Source organism: Carcharhinus amblyrhynchos, unplaced genomic scaffold, assembly GCF_965287045.1.
Source record: "Carcharhinus amblyrhynchos unplaced genomic scaffold, sCarAmb.v2.hapA scaffold_590, whole genome shotgun sequence".
Taxonomy (NCBI): domain Eukaryota; kingdom Metazoa; phylum Chordata; class Chondrichthyes; order Carcharhiniformes; family Carcharhinidae; genus Carcharhinus; species Carcharhinus amblyrhynchos.
In genome coordinates, this window is record NW_027650330.1 from 68290 (window position 1) to 87599 (window position 19310).

Here is a 19310-nt window from a genome sequence, read left to right on the forward strand (position 1 = left end):
TTGTCATTAATGAAAGGCTTTTGTGTGTCATATTCCCGAGAAAGCAAACAGGAGTGAGGTGGACGGGATACTGAGGACTGAGATTTTATTTCTGTTAGCTTCACAAACAGATCAGATGGATTTACCTCGATTGGCACCAGGACAGCTCATGTGGGCCAAGTCGCACCCGCCAATCTCCAAAAACACAATGTTCTGTTGCTTCTATAATTTATTCTGCCTTTTCCTCTAATGACAAAGACACAGCAAGATCCCACAGATAAGAGAGGAGACTTGTTTCTGTGGGTTTTTTTGTGGAGATGGTTGCAGGAGGAATATTGAGCAGCAGATCGAGAGAAAGATCACGGTGAAAAAGTGCAGCCAATTTGTAGAGAGTGAGTTCACACTGTCCACTTGATCACCTGAGTGATCTGTTTTGGTGTATTCCCTCGGAGGTAGACTGTTGGCCAAGACACCGTGAGACCTCCATTTACCTTCAAAACATCCTAAAGAATCTTCAATACCCATAAAAACAGAACAAAGACCAGGGCTCTGGGCCCAGTGCTGCTAAAAGGGATTGTGTGGGAATTCAGGTGTTTCTCATTTGCTAGTGCAGACTCGATGGGCTGAAGGGTCTCTTCTGCATTGTATGATTCTATGATTCAAAGAGACTTTGGTTAAACATTTCATCCAAAATATAACATCTATAACAGTGCGGCACTCCCTCAGCACTGATCCTCTGACAGTGCGGCACTCCCTCAGCACTGACCCTCTGACAGTGCGGCACTCCCTCAGCACTGACCCTCTGACAGTGCGGCACTCCCTCAGCACTGACCCTCTGACAGTGCGGCACTCCCTCAGCACTGACCCTCTGACAGTGCGGCACTCCCTCAGCACTGACCCTCTGACAGTGCGGCACTCCCTCAGCACTGACCTTCTGACAGTGCGGCACTCCCTCAGCAGTGACCCTCTGACAGTGCGGCACTCCCTCAGCACTGACCCTCTGACAGCATGGCGCTCCCTCAGCACTATTGCTGTTTTTGTAATCCTACAGTTATTCATCTCATAGAGTCATAGAGGTTTACAGCATAGAAACAGCCCTTTCGCCCAATTTGTCCATGTTGCCCCCTTTTTTGACTCCTAAGTTAGTCCCAATTGCTCACATTTGGCCCATATCTCTCTATACCCATCTTACCCATGTAAGTGTCTAAATGCTTTTTAAAAGACAAAATTGTACCCGCCTCTACTACTGCCTCTGGCAGCTTGTTCCAGACACTCACCACCCTCTGTGTGAAGAAATTGCCCCTCTGGACACTTTTGTATCTCTCCCCTCTCATCTTAAACCTGTGCCCTCTAGTTTTAGGCTCCCCGACCTTTGGGAAAAGATATTGACTATCTACCTGATATGTGCCCCTCATTATTTTATAGACCTCCAAAAGATCACCCCTCAGCCTCCTACGCTCCAGAGAAAAAAGTCCCAGTCTATCCAGCCTCTCCTTATAACTCAATCCATCAAGTCCCAGGAGCATCCTAGTAAATCTTTTCTGCACTCTTTCTAGTTTAATAATATCCTTTCTATAATAGGGTGACCAGAATTGTACACAGTATTCCAAGTGTGGCCTTACCAATCTCCTGTACAACTTCAACAAGACGTCCCAACTCCGTTATTCAATGTTCTGACCGATGAAACCAAGCATGCCGAATGCCTTCTTCACCACACTGTCCACCTGTGACTCCACTTTCAAGGAGCTATGAACCTGTACCCCGAGATCTCTTTGTTCTGTAACTCTCCCCAGTGCCTTACCATTAACTGAGTAAGTCCTGCCCTGGTTCAATCTACCAAAATACATCACCTCGCATTTATCTGCAGCCATTAGTAGGGTGTTATCTGGAGACATTGGTAGGATTCCAATTCTCACATTGGAAGTGGGTTTCTGTGCTGGAAATGGCTCTATTTGTGATTGCAACACGTGGGATATTGCGTGGTCTGTAACTGGGCTAAACTAGTGATTTTTGACAATGTTACAAGGGTGTCAAACAAAACTGACCACCTTAGCTCTGAAACAGCAGCCGGAAGCCAGCTTCTGTATGGAGTCTGCTCCAAATTGTGAAACAATGGAATTCTCCTGGGAATGTCTGGTTTGTCTAATCTTCTGCCTGTTTGGAAGAGAGTCAGTCTCTGGGGCAGCTTTTACACAGACCAGCCAGATTTTTAATAATAGCTCAATTTCCAGGGACAGATGTCATAATATTCCATTTCTGTTTTCAGCCCATTTTCGTCATTCAGACAATTCGCTGATTCCAGAATTAAACACCATTCCCAGTCTGGGAATTTGTAAATGGGTCACAATAACAATAGCCTTCATTTATGTAGCGCCTTTGACCCAATAAGTAATGTCCCAGGTTGCTTCAGTAACAAGCTTTCATCCATAGGACTCTTAAATCGGCCTCGCAGGTGGAGGATGTGGTCAAGAAGGCGTATGGTGTACTGGCCTTCATTAATCGAGGGATTGAGTTTAGGAGTCGGGAGGTAATGCTGCAACTTTATAAGACCCTTGTCAGACACCACTTGGAGTACTGTGCGCAGTTCTGGTTGCCTCACTACAGGAAGGATGTGGAAGCCATAGAAAGGGTGCAGAGAATATTTACAAGGATGTTGCCTGGATTGGGTGGCATGCCTAATGAGGATAGGTTGAGGGAGCTCGGTCTTTTCTCCCTGGAGAGACGAAGGATGAGAGGTGACCTGATAGAGGTTTATAAGATGATGAGAGGTATTGATCGAGTGGATTCTCAGAGGCTTTTTCCCAGGGCTGAAATGGCTGCCACAAGAGGACACAGGTTTAAGGTGCTGGGGTGTAGGTACAGAGGAGATGTGGGGGTAAGTTTTTCACTCAGAGGGTGGTGGGTGAGTGGAATCGGCTGCCGTCGGTGGTGGTGGAGGCGGATTCGATGGGGTCTTTTAAGAGACTTTTGGATAAGTACATGGGACTTAGTAAGATAGAGGGTTATAGGTAAGCCTAGTAGGTAGAACCTGTGGGCTGAAGAGCCTGTTTGTGCTGTAGTTTTTCTATGTTTCTATGTTACCAGATACTGAGTGCCTGTTTGGTCATTTCTGGCTGGTTGGAATGTGTCCTTGGAAAGTTGCTCAGGAAATACGACCTTCACAATTACTGAACAAATGGAACAGTTCAGCTCCAAGGCAGACGGAAGTTTCTCAATGTTTAAAAGCTCCAATTTGTACATTGTGTCCACGAACAGGAGAGCTACACAATGCAAATTGGAAATTTATGACTGAATTGAAACTCCTGATGGAGGGGCAGCTGTTGGGGAACCAGTGTTGGCCGGGAGAAAGGCTGAGAACATGGGAACACATTCCCATCCCAATCCCTCGGGTTCTCATCTGCAATGCAGGAACCTTGGCAAACAGTCACATGGAGGCTCTAACAACTACACTCCGCACTAATACAGGGAAGGAATCAGAATGGGGATTATAGCATTCGGTAAATCGGAGATGCACGGATAGATCGGATCAAATCCCGATACTCCCAGATAAATCCTGATCTCCAATGGGAGGGAATCTGTGAAGTCTCCCCCCTGCAACTGACAGCTGAGAGTACAGATACCAGAGAGGGGGGGGGGCCAGAGAGGGAGGGGGCCCAGAGAGGGGGGGCCCGGGGGGGAGGGGGCAGAGAGGGGGAGGGGCCCAGAGAGGGGGGGCCCGGGGGGGGCCAGAGAGGGGGAGGGGGGCAGAGAGGGGGAGGGGCCCAGAGAGGGGGGGGGCCCAGAGAGGGGGAGGGGGCCAGAGAGGGGGGGGCCCAGAGAGGGGGAGGGGGCCAGAGAGGGTGGGGGGGCAGAGAGGGTGGGGGGGCAGAGAGGGGGGCTCCCAGAGAGGGGGCTGGGCCAGAGAGGGGGGCCTGCGGCAGAGGGGGGGGCAGATAGGGAGGGCCCGGAGAGGGGGCTTGGGGGAGGGGTGAAAGAGGGGGATTTGATGGGGGGGATTGGGGTGGCGCAGAGAGGAGGGGGGCTCAGAGGGAGGGGGCGAGGCCATGGTGTTGGGTTTCACAGCCTGGTTCTCCCTGCCTCACAGCTGTGCAGTGAGAATGGTTACTGGGGATCTCTGCCGCTCTCTCTCCCCCCCCGGTACCCAGTTCAAAGCAACTCACCTGAAAGGATTAAAGGAGGAAAGAGCTTTGTGGTTGGAGTGGCTTTGGTTTTAGCGAGTGTGTTGGTCACTCAGACTGAGGGGCCAGGTTACAGAGTCCCAGCACTGGGACGGCTGTGAACTCTCTCTGTTTGTGTGAGGTTCCTGCTGCTTTATTTACTCCACGTTCCCTGCTCACAGCTGTGGCCAATAAAACAAGAAGCAGAAGGAACATGGATTGGCAGCTGCCCAGGAAGAGGCTCCGTGACTCTGGACAGATGAGTCTCCTTCAGTTCCCTGGAGGACACGAGGTTTATTTGTAGAAGTTTCACAGTGGCTGCAATAAAGGCAGAGTTTTCCCACAGCATTCCCAGAGGAATCCCACAGAGGGAACTTTACCTGGAATCCCCATTCACCCATTCAAAGTTCACAACAAAACTGCCCAGTTGTTACCCAGAATTTTAAATTGTTAGTACATGGGTAACAGTAAAACTCACACAAGGAAACCTTCCTGTAATTCCTGGCACTAACATCCCCTTTTCCAGAAATGAACTTCCCAGCTTGCTGCTGTGAGGTTTGGTTTTATATAGTTCACAGCTGGTCTGGATTACTGGGTGAAATGAAACTCATTCCCATCACTAAAAATCCTGAGTAAAGAACATTATTCCATTACCCAGCTTCCTGTCTGCTCATTTCCTCAAACCATCCGGAAACATTTGATTTTTATTCCGGACTGCTATTCATATCATAATTCTGACTAAAGTAAGAGGATTGGCTGAGGACAGGATCTATCCCGGTTGGAACAGCCCCTCCCTCGATACGCAGCCCTGGGGACCTTCCAGAGTGAGACAAATCCATCCTGTAAATCTGCCCAGATCCTGCACATTGCTCACAATCCAACAGGAAGTTTGGTTAATCCAGGAACAATCCTTGGGTAGATCACATTCAGAGAGCACAGCTCTGCTCAGCAGATTATAAACAGCATCAAGAGGCACAGGGGAGGGGAGAATTTACGAGGATGATCAGGGAAGTGTGTGATTAAACATATCAGAACAAACTTGGGCAATGTTCCACAATGTTGGGTAGATGCCAGTGTTGTCACTGGGAGAGCTTGGCCAGGGGAGCAGCAGGTTCTGGAGCACAAGTTCTCAGTTCTATTGCCGGAATGTTATCCGGACCCATTCCCTTTGCAGCATCCAGTGTCCCCAATCGTTTCTGGATATCACGCGGAGTGAATCGAATTGGCTGGAGGCTGGTGGCTGTGATACTGGGGAGCACTGGAGGAGCCGAGATGGATCATCCACTTGGCACGTCTGGCTGAAGGTTACTGTGAATACTTCATCCTTATCTTTCACACTGATCTGGTGGGTTCCTCCAGCATTGAGGATGGGGATATTTGTGGAGCCTCCTCCAGTGAGTTGTTTAATTTTCCACCACCATTCCCGACTGGATATGGAAGGACTGCAGAGCTGAGATCTGATCCGTTGGTTGTGGGATCGCTAAACTCTTCTGTTACCTGCTATGTTTGTCTGGCAAATACTCCTGTTTGTAACTTCACCAGGCTGACACCTCACTGTTTTGAATACCTGATGTTGCTCCTGGCAAAACCACCTACACTCCCCTCAGCACTGACCCTCCGACAGTGCGGCACTCCCTCAGCACTGACCCTCTGACAGTGCGGCACTCCCTCAGCACTGACCCTCTGACAGTGCGCACTCCCTCAGCACTGACCCTCTGACACTGCGGCACTCCCTCAGCACTGACCCTCTGACAGTGTGGCACTCCCTCAGCACTGACCCTCTGACAGTGCGGCACTCCCTCAGCACTGACCCTCTGACAGTGCGGCACTCCCTCAGTACTGACCCTCTGACAGTGCGGCACTCCCTCAGCACTGACCCTCTGACAGTGCGGCACTCCCTCAGCACTGACCCTCTGACAGTGCGGCACTCCCTCAGCACTGACCCTCTGACAGTACGGCACTCCCTCAGCACTGACCCTCTGACACTGCGGCACTCCCTCAGCACTGACCCTCTGACAGTGCGGCACTCCCTCAGCACTGACCCTCTGACAGTGCGGCACTCCCTCAGCACTGACCCTCTGACACTGCGGCACTCCCTCAGCACTGACCCTCTGACAGTGTGGCACTCCCTCAGTACTGACCCTCTGACAGTGCGGCACTCCCTCAGCACTGACCCTCTGACAGTGCGGCACTCCCTCAGCACTGACCCTCTGACAGTGCGGCACTCCCTCAGCACTGACCCTCTGACACTGCGGCACTCCCTCAGCACTGACCCTCTGACAGTGTGGCACTCCCTCAGCACTGACCCTCTGACAGTGCGGCACTCCCTCAGCACTGACCCTCTGACAGTGCGGCACTCCCTCAGCACTGACCCTCTGACAGTGCGGCACTCCCTCAGTACTGACCCTCTGACAGTGCGGCACTCCCTCAGCACTGACCCTCTGACAGTGTGGCACTCCCTCAGCACTGACCCTCTGACAGTGCGGCACTCCCTCAGTACTGACCCTCTGACAGTGCGGCACTCCCTCAGCACTGACCCTCTGACACTGCAGCACTCCCTCAGTACTGACCCTCTGACAGTGCGGCACTCCCTCAGCACTGACCCTCTGACAGTGTGGCACTCCCTCAGCACTGACCCTCTGACAGTGCGGCACTCCCTCAGCACTGACCCTCTGACAGTGCGGCACTCCCTCAGCACTGACCCTCTGACAGTGCGGCACTCCCTCAGCACTGACCCTCTGACGGTGCAGCACTCCCTCAGCACTGACCCTCTGACAGTGCGGCACTCCCTCGGCACTGACCCTCTGACAGTGCAGCACTCCCTCAGCACTGACCCTCTGACAGTGCGGCACTCCCTCGGCACTGACCCTCTGACAGTGCGGCACTCCCTCAGCACTGACCCTCTGACAGTGCGGCACTCCCTCAGCACTGACCCTCTGACAGTGCGGCACTCCCTCAGCACTGACCCTCTGACAGTGCGGCAGTTTCACTCCCCCGTGTATCTGAGTGTTGTGTTGGAGTGGGTCTGGGTGTTGAACAGGAGCTGATTTCACTGTAACATTTACTGATGGGGATTCTCAGCTTCCTGGTCTTCCAGCGCCACCTCTTGGAATCACCAATAATTGCAGCTTGTGAACTCTCACAAACATTCTCATTTTCAATTCCAATTTTACAAATTTTTATCTTTTGCTGAAGAATGCATTGATTTTGTTGCTGAATCACTCACTGAACCATAAACAGACAAAATCTGCAGCGAGTTCGTATCACATTGGGGCAAATGACCCAAAGCTTTAAGGAGGAGAGAGAGAGATTCAGAGGGAGTGGTTTGTTTTAAAGTTTATTTATTCGTCACAAATAAGGCTCAAATTAACACTGCAATGAAGTTACTGTGAAATTCCCCTAGTCACCGCGCTCCAGCACCTGTTCAGGTCAATGCACCAAATCCGCACATCTTCGCACAATGGGAGGAAGCCAGAGTTCCCGGAGGAAACCCATGCAGACACGGGGACAACATGCAAACTCCAGACGGACAGTGATCCGAGCCAGGAATCGAACCCATGTCCCTGGCACTGCGATGCTAACCACTGTGCCACCGGGAGTTGCGGAGCTTAGGGCCAGCCCTGGAGGCTTGGCCAGAGGTGGAATGATGGGAATTGGGAATGGCGGAGAGGCTAGAATTGGAAGAGCTGAGAGATTCTGGAGTGTTGTGGGGCTGGAGGAGGTTGCAGAGATCGGGAGGGGGCGAAGTTCCAGAGGGATTTGAAAATAAGGAGCTTTGCTGCCCGAATCCCTTTGATTTGATCAGTAAAATTTCAGGTTATTGTAAAGTGAAGGAGTGACTGGAGGCAGCTGGAGAGTCACTGAGAGTTACTCATCAAATCAAACAGCTGAAAGAAAGTCCCTGGACTCACTGAGACAAAGCCTCGAGACTTAGATTTTAATGGATATTTCCTTCTGAAATTGTTAATTTTGATTTGATTTATTATTCTCGCATGTACTGGGATACAGAGAAAAGTATTGTTTCTTGCGCGCTGTACAGACAAAGCATACTGTTCATAGAGAACAAAAGGAGTGCAGAATGTAGTGTTATAGCGAGGGTGTAGAGAAAGATCAGCTTAATGCGAGGTAGGTCCATTCAAAAGTCTGACAGCAGCAGAGAAGAAGCTGTTCTGGAGTCGGTCGGTACGGGACCTCAGAGTTTGTATCTTTTTCCCGACGGAAGAAGGTGGAAGAGAGAATGTCCGGGGTGTGTGGGGTCCTTAATTATACCGGCTGCTTTGCCGAGACAGCGGGAAGTGTATTAATCTATTGGTGATAAATAAAGGAACTAAATACCTTCCTAACCCGATATTGCAACAAAGACACAGAATATTTACAGACGTTGGGCAGTGTTGAAGTATTATAAACTCGGTGAACATTGAACATTGTCCTGAACAGATTGTTGCTCAGTCTGAGACTCGGGGGGGGGGGTGGGGGGGTGGGGCGGTGGTCACAGCTTCATCCCATTCCCAACCACATGGGTCAGGCCCCCAGAACAACACAGACAATCCAGCTGAGTTCCTGCAGCAACTTCCCTATCGCCTGCCCATGTCAAAGCAACTTGCAGCCTATCAGATGCTTGTTAAGTGTAGGAGCTTTATAATATAGCAAACGTGGCAGCCAATTTATACACAGTGGGATCCCACACACAGCAATGTGATCATTGACTTGTCTCCAGAGTCTCCTTGTATCTGGAGTCTTCCTATATCTGGAGTCTACCTGGAGTGTCCCAGTATCTGGAGTCTATCTGGAGTGTCCCTATATCTGGAGTCCAGCTGGAGTGTCCCTATATCTGGAGTCTATCTGGAGTGTCCCTATATCTGGAGTCTTCCTATATCTGGAGTCTATCTGGATTGTCCCCATATCTGGAGTCTATCTGGAATCTATCTGGAGTCCAGCTGGAGTCCATTTGGAGTCATCCTATTGTTGCTGCTATAAAATATGTGGCCATCAGTCTATTGACAGATTTACTTGTTTCCAGGGTCGCCCGGGTGTCCCAGGTCGTCAGGGACCTCAGGGTCCACCAGGCCCTCGGGGGCGGCAGGGGGTCTCTGGTCACAAGGGAGCGAAAGGCGACAGAGGCAAAGTTGGGTTAAGCGGACAAACTGGAGACAAGGTGAGTGAAAGAATCGTTTCAATGAATCAAAAGACAAGAAATGAAGAACCCAAAGTTCCAGTGTTGATTCCAGTGAATTCTGGACGAAAATTAAACAATGAAACAGACATCTCCTCATCCCATTCCTAACACAACTAATTAAACATCAAAATCACAAGGAATCTGAGTTTCAGATGGAGAGTGGGTTCCGCCTGTAGCCAATGGGACAGAGGGATTTGCTCAGAGATCTTATGCTTAATAACGATCCATGGAATAGATTTCAGTCCAGGGCAATTAGATCGGCGAGAGGGGAAAGGATCACCCCCAAACCCCCCAGTGATGGAGAGTCTGTTACCCCATTACTCAGCCCAGGACCCCCCCCTGCACCCCCCATACCCAAAAACCCCTCCACCCTTCCCCAATCAGATGGCTCAAAGGGAGAGTTTGAGAAGGTGGGATTGTTTTTGGGAGGATGGAGGTTTTTTGGGATAGTGATTTTTTTTGGGAGGAATTCTCACCCTAGTCCAGGACCTCCTCCCAGATTTGCCCCTCGTTGATGCCAGGGAGGGGCAGGTGAGATCACCTCCCCGACTCCACCACCTTCTCGGACCTTGTTTATGGAGATGGTATCCCAGTTTCCCAAATCCCTGCCTTTCCAACGCCATCTTGACACAATTCCCCTAATTCCCAGACAAAACAACAGAGAGATTTTGGGATAACCTTGGTGGGAATTCTGATGTGCGTTCCGAGGCCTCAGTGGCCGGTTCACCCCCCCTCCCTTCCTATTCCCAGAGAGACAGCCGCCTTTATCATTGGACCGTTCTCTCCATTGACCCCTGTCCTGTTTGGATGCAGCACCCTGAGGTGAATGAGGAAGTGACAAATACCCACCCCTACACCCCCCACCGAAATTGACAATCCCCGAGTCCCTTATTCCCAAGCTGAGTGAGACATCAGCAGTAGCTTGCGGATCTGGAGTGGGATTTTACAGCCTTGCTCAAACGGGGACTGGAAAATCCCACCTGAAGCCAATGGAATCACCCCTCGCTCTGATTCCCATAGTGGGCAGGACAGAAGGATTCCAGTGCTGGAGTCAAACTGTTCCAGTGTCGGCTCCCAAATCTCAAATATTCCCGACAATCCCAGCACGGATTCTGATCAGGAATGTCTGTGTGTAGGTATTCTCACGCTGCCCTGGCCTGTGTCACTGTAACAGCAGCTAACGGAGATTGGGAAGTAACAGCATTAACTTCAATCTGTTTTGTTTTTGTGTGGGACAGGGGCCAATGGGAGTCCCCGGATTCGCAGGAAATGATGGAATTCCGGTAAGTGTGAGAACCTTCTCTCCGTACAGGTCTCCTTGTTAAATCCCTGGGACTGGTTATCACCTGAATCACCTCAGTCAGATCAGACCTTTAACTGGTTAAACTCACAGAGGTAAAGATAAAGGTTCTGTAACTGCCCTCACAATTTAACCCTTCAATCCTGCACATCAACCCAGTTTCCCGTCACCCAAAAAACATTATTTCTTTGTGTCTATCGTAAGTTATCTGACCAATTCACTCAGAGATTCCTCTTGTGAATCCCACTCCCCCTCTCTGTGAAGAATTCCTTCCTGATATCACCCCCAATCTGAAAGCTCTGCCCCCTTGTTCTGGACTCCCCCAGCTGAGGAAATAATCTCTCTCCATCATCAGAACATTAGAACTAGGAGCAGGAGTCGGCCATCTGGCCCCTCGAGCCTGCCCCCCCATTCAATAAGATCATGGCTGATCTTCTCATGGACTCAGCTCCACTTACCCACCCGCTCACCATAACCCTTCATTCCTTTACTGTTCAAAAATCTATCTATCCTTGCCTTAAAAACATTCAATGAGGGAGCCTCAACTGGGCAGGAAATTCCACAGATTCACAACCCTTTGTGTGAAGAAGTTCCCCCTCAACTCAGTCCTAAATCTGCTTCCCCTTATTTTGAGGCCATTCCCCCTAGTTCTAGTTTCACCCGCCAGTGGAAACAACTTCCCTGCTTCTATCTTATCGATTCCCTTCATAATCTTACATATTTCTATAAGATCTCCCCTCATTCTTCTGAATTCCAATGAGTATAGCCCCAGTCTACTCAGTCTCTCCTCATAATCCAACCCTCTCAACTCTGGAATCAACCTAGTGAATCTCCTCTGCACCCCCTCCAGTGCCAGGATATCCTTTCAAATATCGAGCTTATCGAACCATTTAATCATCTCAAACCCCTCAATTAGATCAGCCGTTAATCTCCCAAATTGAAGGGATTAAACACTGAGACTCTGCAACCTGTCCAGCGTCACACAGTGTTACTCAGGGGAATCTACACAGCTCCCTATCCAAGGACAGGATTTCTGAGGTGTGGTGCTCAGGACTGGACACACATACTCCAGATTGAGTCTGGACAGAGTTTTGTGTGAGCCTCAGCTGGATTTTAATGAACGGAGGTGTTTATTTTGTAGATTTGAAGAGAGTTGCTCTGGTTTGTTACTCTGCAGAAACAGGCAAACCACCTTCTCTTCACTGAGTGAATGACCTTGTGTTGTTTTAGGGTCACCCAGGACAGCCAGGCCCCCGGGGACCACCCGGACACGATGGCTGCAACGGGACAAGAGGAGATGTTGGTGAAGGTGGAAGACCTGGATTCACAGGATTATCGGGATTTCCCGTGAGTGAATGTTACGGAAATAGACCGCGTGCGGAATGAATAAGTTCCCCAGAACCGAGTGCAGTCTCAGTCAGGGTCCCTGCAACCTCAGAGTGTGAGCTGGCAAAGAATCCAATACAGGTGGAGGCCATTCAGCCCCATGTGCCCTGTGCTGGCTCTTTAGAAAATCTATCCAATTAGTCCCAGAGAGTACAGGGTTAAATAAATTCTCTCCAATCAGAGGTTCAGGAAGGCAGCTCACCACCACCTTCTCAAGGGGCAATTAGGGATGGGTAATAAATGCTGCCGTAGCCAGAGATACCTACATCCCATCACTGAATAAAAATTACATTCCAACATTTCCCATTCAATTTTCCGATGTCGCGATGCAGATTCCAGACACCAGGGCCGCGATTTTCACACCTCACACACTCGAGGGCGAATCACACTGGAGCTGGAGAAATACAGGGGAGGGGCTGTAGTGTGGTTAGTGCCAGCGAGAACCCCTCCCTGCCCCCCACGTGTCCCTGGTTCATTCCCAGCGAGGTCAGATTAGCAAACTTCAATATGCAGGATTAGGTTTTTAATGGACTCGCCTGTCTGCCGTCATTCTCCCACCTTCAGGCGCAGTGGGACCCAGCACCAATCACTGTTAGTCCCCACAGGTGGGGAGGGTGGGGTGGGGGGTTCTTGAGGGAGAGGCCAGAGGGGAAGGAGGTCTGAAAACCCCAGGCCTTATTTGGGGTTGCCCAGCCTCAGGAAGGGGGCTTTCGATGGAGGCCGTCCCCCCCTCTCCCTCCTCCTCCCTCCCCCCTCCCCGCCTGTGATCTAACTCTGTTGAGTTTTGGGTTTCTCTCTCACAGTTTCAATCTTCCCGCCAGCCTAAAGATTAAGGCTGGGTGGAGGGATGAGGCAGTCAGCGATCGGTCACTGGGGCAAAGTTGCCCCTCCGAGGCCTTACGCATCCGGGCATCGATCGCTGAGTGGTCAAAGAGAAGGAGGAACTCAGAGGGAATCCCATTCCTACAATTACACCCTATCCTTGGAGTTTCAAACTCTTGTGGAATTTGTGAGGAATAAATGTGGGAGACATCTAAAGACCTTCAACATCCTCGATACATTTACAAACTTGAATCTGATGGGGCTCCAGAGCCTGGAATTGATGGTGGAATTGTCTGGGTTTGAGTGGTGCAGTGATGGAGAGGCCACACTCCCCAAAAAATCACTTCTTTATCCTACACGTCAGCACAGCACAGAATGGGGTCAAATCCTGTAAGTTATGCCAAATACTGCGGGCGCTGGAATCAGAAACAAAAACAGGAAATGCTGGAAAATCTCAGCGGGTCTGACAGTATCTGTGAGGAGAGACAGAGCCAACGTTTCCACGCGGGAGATCTTTCCGTTGGGAGAGGTGTTTGTACAGTCAGAGGATTGGGGAAAGTCACAAGGAAAGGAATGTCTGTGAGAGGCTGGAAGGTGGGAGGGGTTAACGGGCCAGTGGGAATGATGGTGGGAAACGGGATGATCGGAAATGATCGGGAGTGAGAGAGAGGTCCAGAGGCAGGTAAATGGGAAATAACAGACTCACTCCCCATTGGCTGGAATAGTTGGGAATGGTGGTGAGATTGAAATGAATGTTGAGAGTAAACGAGGTATGTGGCACGGTGACACAGTGATTAGCACTGCTGTCTCACAGTGCCAGGGACCCGGGGCAGCACGGTGACACAGTGATTCACACTGCTGTCTCACAGTGCCAGGGACCCGGGGCAGCACGGTGACACAGTGATTCGCGCTGCTGTCTCACAGTGCCAGGGACCCGGGGCAGCACGGTGACACAGTGATTCACACTGCTGTCTCACAGTGCCAGGGACCCGGGGCAGCACGGTGACACAGTGATTCACACTGCTGTCTCACAGTGCCAGGGACCCGGGGCAGCACGGTGACACAGTGATTAGCGCTGCTGTCTCACAGTGCCAGGGACCCGGGGAAGCACGGTGACACAGTGATTCACACTGCTGTCTCACAGTGCCAGGGACCCGGGGCAGCACGGTGACACAGTGATTAGCGCTGCTGTCTCACAGTGCCAGGGACCCGGGGCAGCACGGTGACACAGTGATTAGCGCTGCTGTCTCACAGCGCCAGGGACCCGGGGCAGCACGGTGACACAGTGATTAGCACTGCTGTCTCACAGCGCCAGGGACCCGGGGCAGCACGGTGACACAGTGATTCACACTGCTGTCTCACAGCGCCAGGGACCCGGGGCAGCACGGTGACACAGTGATTAGCACTGCTGTCTCACAGCGCCAGGGACCCGGGGCAGCACGGTGACACAGTGATTAGCACTGCTGTCTCACAGTGCCAGGGACCCGGGGCAGCACGGTGACACAGTGATTCACACTGCTGTCTCACAGCGCCAGGGACCCGGGGCAGCACGGTGACACAGTGATTAGCACTGCTGTCTCACAGTGCCAGGGACCCGGGGCAGCACGGTGACACAGTGATTCACACTGCTGTCTCACAGCGCCAGGGACCCGGGGCAGCACGGTGACACAGTGATTAGCACTGCTGTCTCACAGTGCCAGGGACCCGGGGTAGCACGGTGACACAGTGATTCACACTGCTGTCTCACAGTGCCAGGGACCCGGGGCAGCACGGTGACACAGTGATTCACACTGCTGTCTCACAGTGCCAGGGACCCGGGGCAGCACGGTGACACAGTGATTCACACTGCTGTCTCACAGTGCCAGGGACCCGGGGCAGCACGGTGACACAGTGATTCACACTGCTGTCTCACAGTGCCAGGGACCCGGGGCAGCACGGTGACACAGTGATTCACACTGCTGTCTCACAGTGCCAGGGACCCGGGGCAGCACGGTGACACAGTGATTCACACTGCTGTCTCACAGTGCCAGGGACCCGGGGCAGCACGGTGACACAGTGATTAGCACTGCTGTCTCACAGCGCCAGGGATCCGGGGCAGCACGGTGACACAGTGATTAGCACTGCTGTCTCACAGCGCCAGGGACCCGGGGCAGCACGGTGACACAGTGATTAGCACTGCTGTCTCACAGCGCCAGGGACCCGGGGCAGCACGGTGACACAGTGATTCACACTGCTGTCTCACAGTGCCAGGGACCCGGGGCAGCACGGTGACACAGTGATTCACACTGCTGTCTCACAGCGCCAGGGACCCGGGGCAGCACGGTGACACAGTGATTCACACTGCTGTCTCACAGTGCCAGGGACCCGGGGCAGCACGGTGACACAGTGATTCACACTGCTGTCTCACAGTGCCAGGGACCCGGGTTCAATTCCTGGCTTGGGTCACTGCCTGTGTGGAGTTTGCACATCCTCCCCGTGTCTGCGTGGGTTTCCTCCCACCGTCCAAAGATGTGCGGGTTTGATGGATTGGCCATGGTAAATTGCCCCTTAGTGTCAGAGGGACTAACTAGGGTAAATGTATGGGGTTTTGGGGATGGGGCCTGGGTGGAATTGTGGTCAGTACAGACTCGATGGGCCGAATGGCCTCCTTCTGAACTGTAGGATTGTATGAAATCTCTGGTTCTCTGAGTTGTGACTGGTCGCTGATGGTTTGTGTTGTGTTGTTTATACAGGGGGTGGCCGGCAGAAAGGGGCAGAAGGGGGAGCCTTTCCTCGTCACAGCCGAGTGGAAGAGATTCCAGGTAAGTGTCAGAATTGTCACGGATTTCCATCGACAATTGTTTCATTGTGAAACTTCCTCACAACACATTCCTCATCATTTCCTCCAAATTCATCAGCAAAAGGTGAGAGTGAGTGACCTGAAAAACAGGATGTATCAGTGCTGCACAGGGATCCAGTGATCTATAACGGTGCTGCACAGGGATCCAGTGATCTATAACGGTGCTGCACAGGGATCCAGTGATCTACAACGGTGCTGCACAGGGATCCAGTGATCTATAACGGTGCTGCACAGGGATCCAGTGATCTATAACGGTGCTGCACAGGGATCCAGTGATCTATAACGGTGCTGCACAGGGATCCAGTGATCTATAACGGTGCTGCACAGGGATCCAGTGATCTATAACGGTGCTGCACAGGGATCCAGTGATCTACAACGGTGCTGCACAGGGATCAAGTGATCTACAACGGTGCTGCACAGGGATCCAGTGATCTACAACGGTGCTGCACAGGGATCCAGTGATCTACAACGGTGCTGCACAGGGATCCAGTGATCTATAACGGTGCTGCACAGGGATCCCGTGATCTATAACGGTGCTGCACAGGGATCCCGTGATCTATAACGGTGCTGCACAGGGATCCCGTGATCTATAACGGTGCTGCACAGGGATCCAGTGATCTATAACGGTGCTGCACAGGGATCCAGTGATCTATAACGGTGCTGCACAGGGATCCAGTGATCTATAACGGTGCTGCACAGGGATCCAGTGATCTATAACGGTGCTGCACAGGGATCCAGTGATCTATAACGGTGCTGCACAGGGATCCAGTGATCTATAACGGTGCTGCACAGGGATCCAGTGATCTATAACGGTGCTGCACAGGGATCCAGTGATCTATAACGGTGCTGCACAGGGATCCAGTGATCTATAGCGGTGCTGCACAGGGATCCAGTGATCTATAATGGTACTGCACAGGGATCCAGTGATCTATAACGGTGCTGCACAGGGATCCAGTGATCTATGACGGTGCTGCACAGGGATCCCGTGATCTATAACGGTGCTGCACAGGGATCCAGTGATCTATAACGGTGCTGCACAGGGATCCAGTGTTCTATAACGGTGCTGCGCAGGGATCCAGTGATCTATAACGGTGCTGCACGGGGATCCAGTGATCTATAACGGTGCTGCACGGGGATCCAGTGATCTATAATGGTGCTGCACGGGGATCCAGTGATCTATACCGGTGCTGCATGGGGATCCAGTGATCTATCGTGGGGCTGCCTGGGGATCCAGTGATCTATAATGGTGCTGCACGGGGATCCAGTGATCTATAATGGTGCTGCACGGGGATCCAGTGATCTATAACGGTGCTGCATGGGGATTCAGTGATCTATAACGGTGCTGCACGGGGATCCAGTGATCTCTCATGGTGCTACACAGGGATCCAGTGATCTATAACAGTGCTGTGTGGGGATCCAGTGATCTATAACAGTGTTGTGTGTAGATCCGGTGATCTATAATAGTGCTGTGTGGGGATCCAGTGATCTATAACAATTTTGGGTGTGAATCCAAGCATCAAGTTATCTATAACAAGCTGTATTTGGATCCAGTGATCTATTACATTGTTGTATTTGGATCCAGTGATCCTTAACAATGTTGTGATCCAGTGATCTATAACAGTGTTGGCCGGGGTTCCAATAATCTATAACAGCATGTGTGGATCCAGTGATCTATGACAATGCTGTGTGGGGATCCAGCGGTCCACTGATCAATAACAATTCTGTGTATGGATCCAGTGATCTGTGTATGAATCCCAGATCTGATCTTGGTTTTTGTGGATCCGATGATCTGCAGTTAATATTGAGCAGCAGATCCCAATATCTCACCCAGAGGGCAGTGTGACCCACAATGCGTCCAGTCCCTTACCTCAGGGGTTGGAGCTGTGATGTGGAGATGCCGGTGATGGACGGGGATGGACGGGTAAGAAGTCCCTCAACACCAGGTTAAAGTCCAACAAGTTTATTTAGAATCACAAGCTTTCAGAGCACTGCTGCTTCATCGGGCGAGTGGGATCTGAGTTGCAGATTCCAAAGCAAGATGCCTGTGGGAAAGTGGGAATGGGGAAGTGGGAGAGTAAGGAAAATGGACTGTGTTTCTATTCTAACTGACTGACTCTCTCCTTCTGCTCCCAGGGCAATCCCGGCCTCCCAGGTGGTCCTGGTTTTCCGGTAAGTCTTTGGGTTTTTGGGAATGGTGGTTGGGTGAGAAGCTGGTATATTTTCAGTATTCCTGCTTTAGTTTGGGAATCTGACCAACAGGAGCTCAGGGATCCCTGTTACCATCCGAACAATTTGCCTGGATACAGGGCCCCACCCCAGCCATGGACGTGAACAGCTGCTGTGGGTCACTGAGTGACCCCTCACCTCACACGGGTAACCCCTCACCTCACACGGGTAACCCCTCACCTCACACAGGTAACCCCTCACCTCACAAGGGTAACCCCTCGCCTCACTATCATGAGATAGTGCCAGAGGACTGGAGAGTGGCAAATGTTGTTCCTCTTTTTAAGAAAGGAAATAGGAATGATCCTGGTCATTATAGGCCAGTTAGTCTTCGGTGGTTGGTAAGTTAATGGAAAGGGTCCTGAGAGATCGGATTTATGACCATTTGGGAAGATTCAGTTTAATCCAGGATAGTCAATACAGTTTCATGAGGGGTAAGTCCTACCTCACAAATTTGATTGAATTCTTTGAGGAGGTAACTAAGTGTGTGGACGAAGATCGAGCTGTTGATGTCGTATACATGGATTTTAGTAAGGCATTTTATAAGGTTCCCCATGGTAGGCTCATGAAGAAGATAAGGAGGTGTGGGATAGAAGGAAATTTGGCCAATTGGATAAGTAACTGGCTGTATCATAGAAGACAGAGGGTGGTGGTAGAGGGAAAATTTTCAGACTGGAGGCCAGTTACCAGCGGTGTACCACAGGGATCAGTGCTGGGTCCTCTGCTTTTTGTGATTTTTATCAATGACTTGGAAGAAGGGTCTGAAGGGTGGGTTAGTAAATTTGCTGATGACACCAAGATTGGTGGAGTAGTGGATGAAGTGGAGGGCTCTTGCAGGCTGCAAAGAGACATTGATAGGATACGGAGCGGGGCCAAAAAGTGGCATAGAACATAGAACACTACAGCACAAACAGGCCCTTCGGCCCACGAGTTGCGCCGATCACATCAACACCTACCAACCTACAGACCTATTTATAACCCTCAATCTCATTAAATCCCATATACTCATCCAGAAGTCTTTTAAAAGACCCCAGCGAGTTCGCCTCCACCACCACTGACGGCAGCCGATTCCATTCACTCACCACCCTCTGAGTGAAAAACTTACCCCTAACATCACTTCTGAACTTCCCTCCTTGCACCTTAAATCTGTGTCCTCTCGTAGCAACCATTTCAACCCGGGGAAATAGCCTCTGAGAATCCACCCTATCTATTTCTCTCAACATTTTATAAACTTCTATCAGGTCGCCTCTCAACCTTCGTCTCTCCAGGGAAAAGAGACCCAGTTCCCTCAACCTAACTTCATAAGGCATGCCTCCCAGTCCAGGCAACATCCTTGTAAATCTCCTCTGTACCCTCTCAATAGCTTCTACATCTTTCCTATAGTGAGGCGACCAGAACTGCGCACAGTACTCTAAATGAGGCCTGACT

The 19310-nt window shown here is 51.1% G+C and overlaps 1 protein-coding gene across 1 annotated transcript in view; it reads left to right on the plus strand.

Moving 5' to 3' along the window:
* LOC145339653 (uncharacterized) overlaps positions 1-19310 on the plus strand; it is an 80549-nt gene that overhangs the window by 57910 nt on the left and 3329 nt on the right. Inside the window, exons 4-8 of the mRNA XM_080184166.1 lie at positions 9157-9291; positions 10551-10595; positions 11843-11959; positions 15553-15621; positions 17793-17828. Of these exons, the coding sequence (XP_080040292.1) occupies positions 9157-9291; positions 10551-10595; positions 11843-11959; positions 15553-15621; positions 17793-17828 (402 nt within the window). The remainder of the gene's footprint in view (positions 1-9156; positions 9292-10550; positions 10596-11842; positions 11960-15552; positions 15622-17792; positions 17829-19310) is intronic.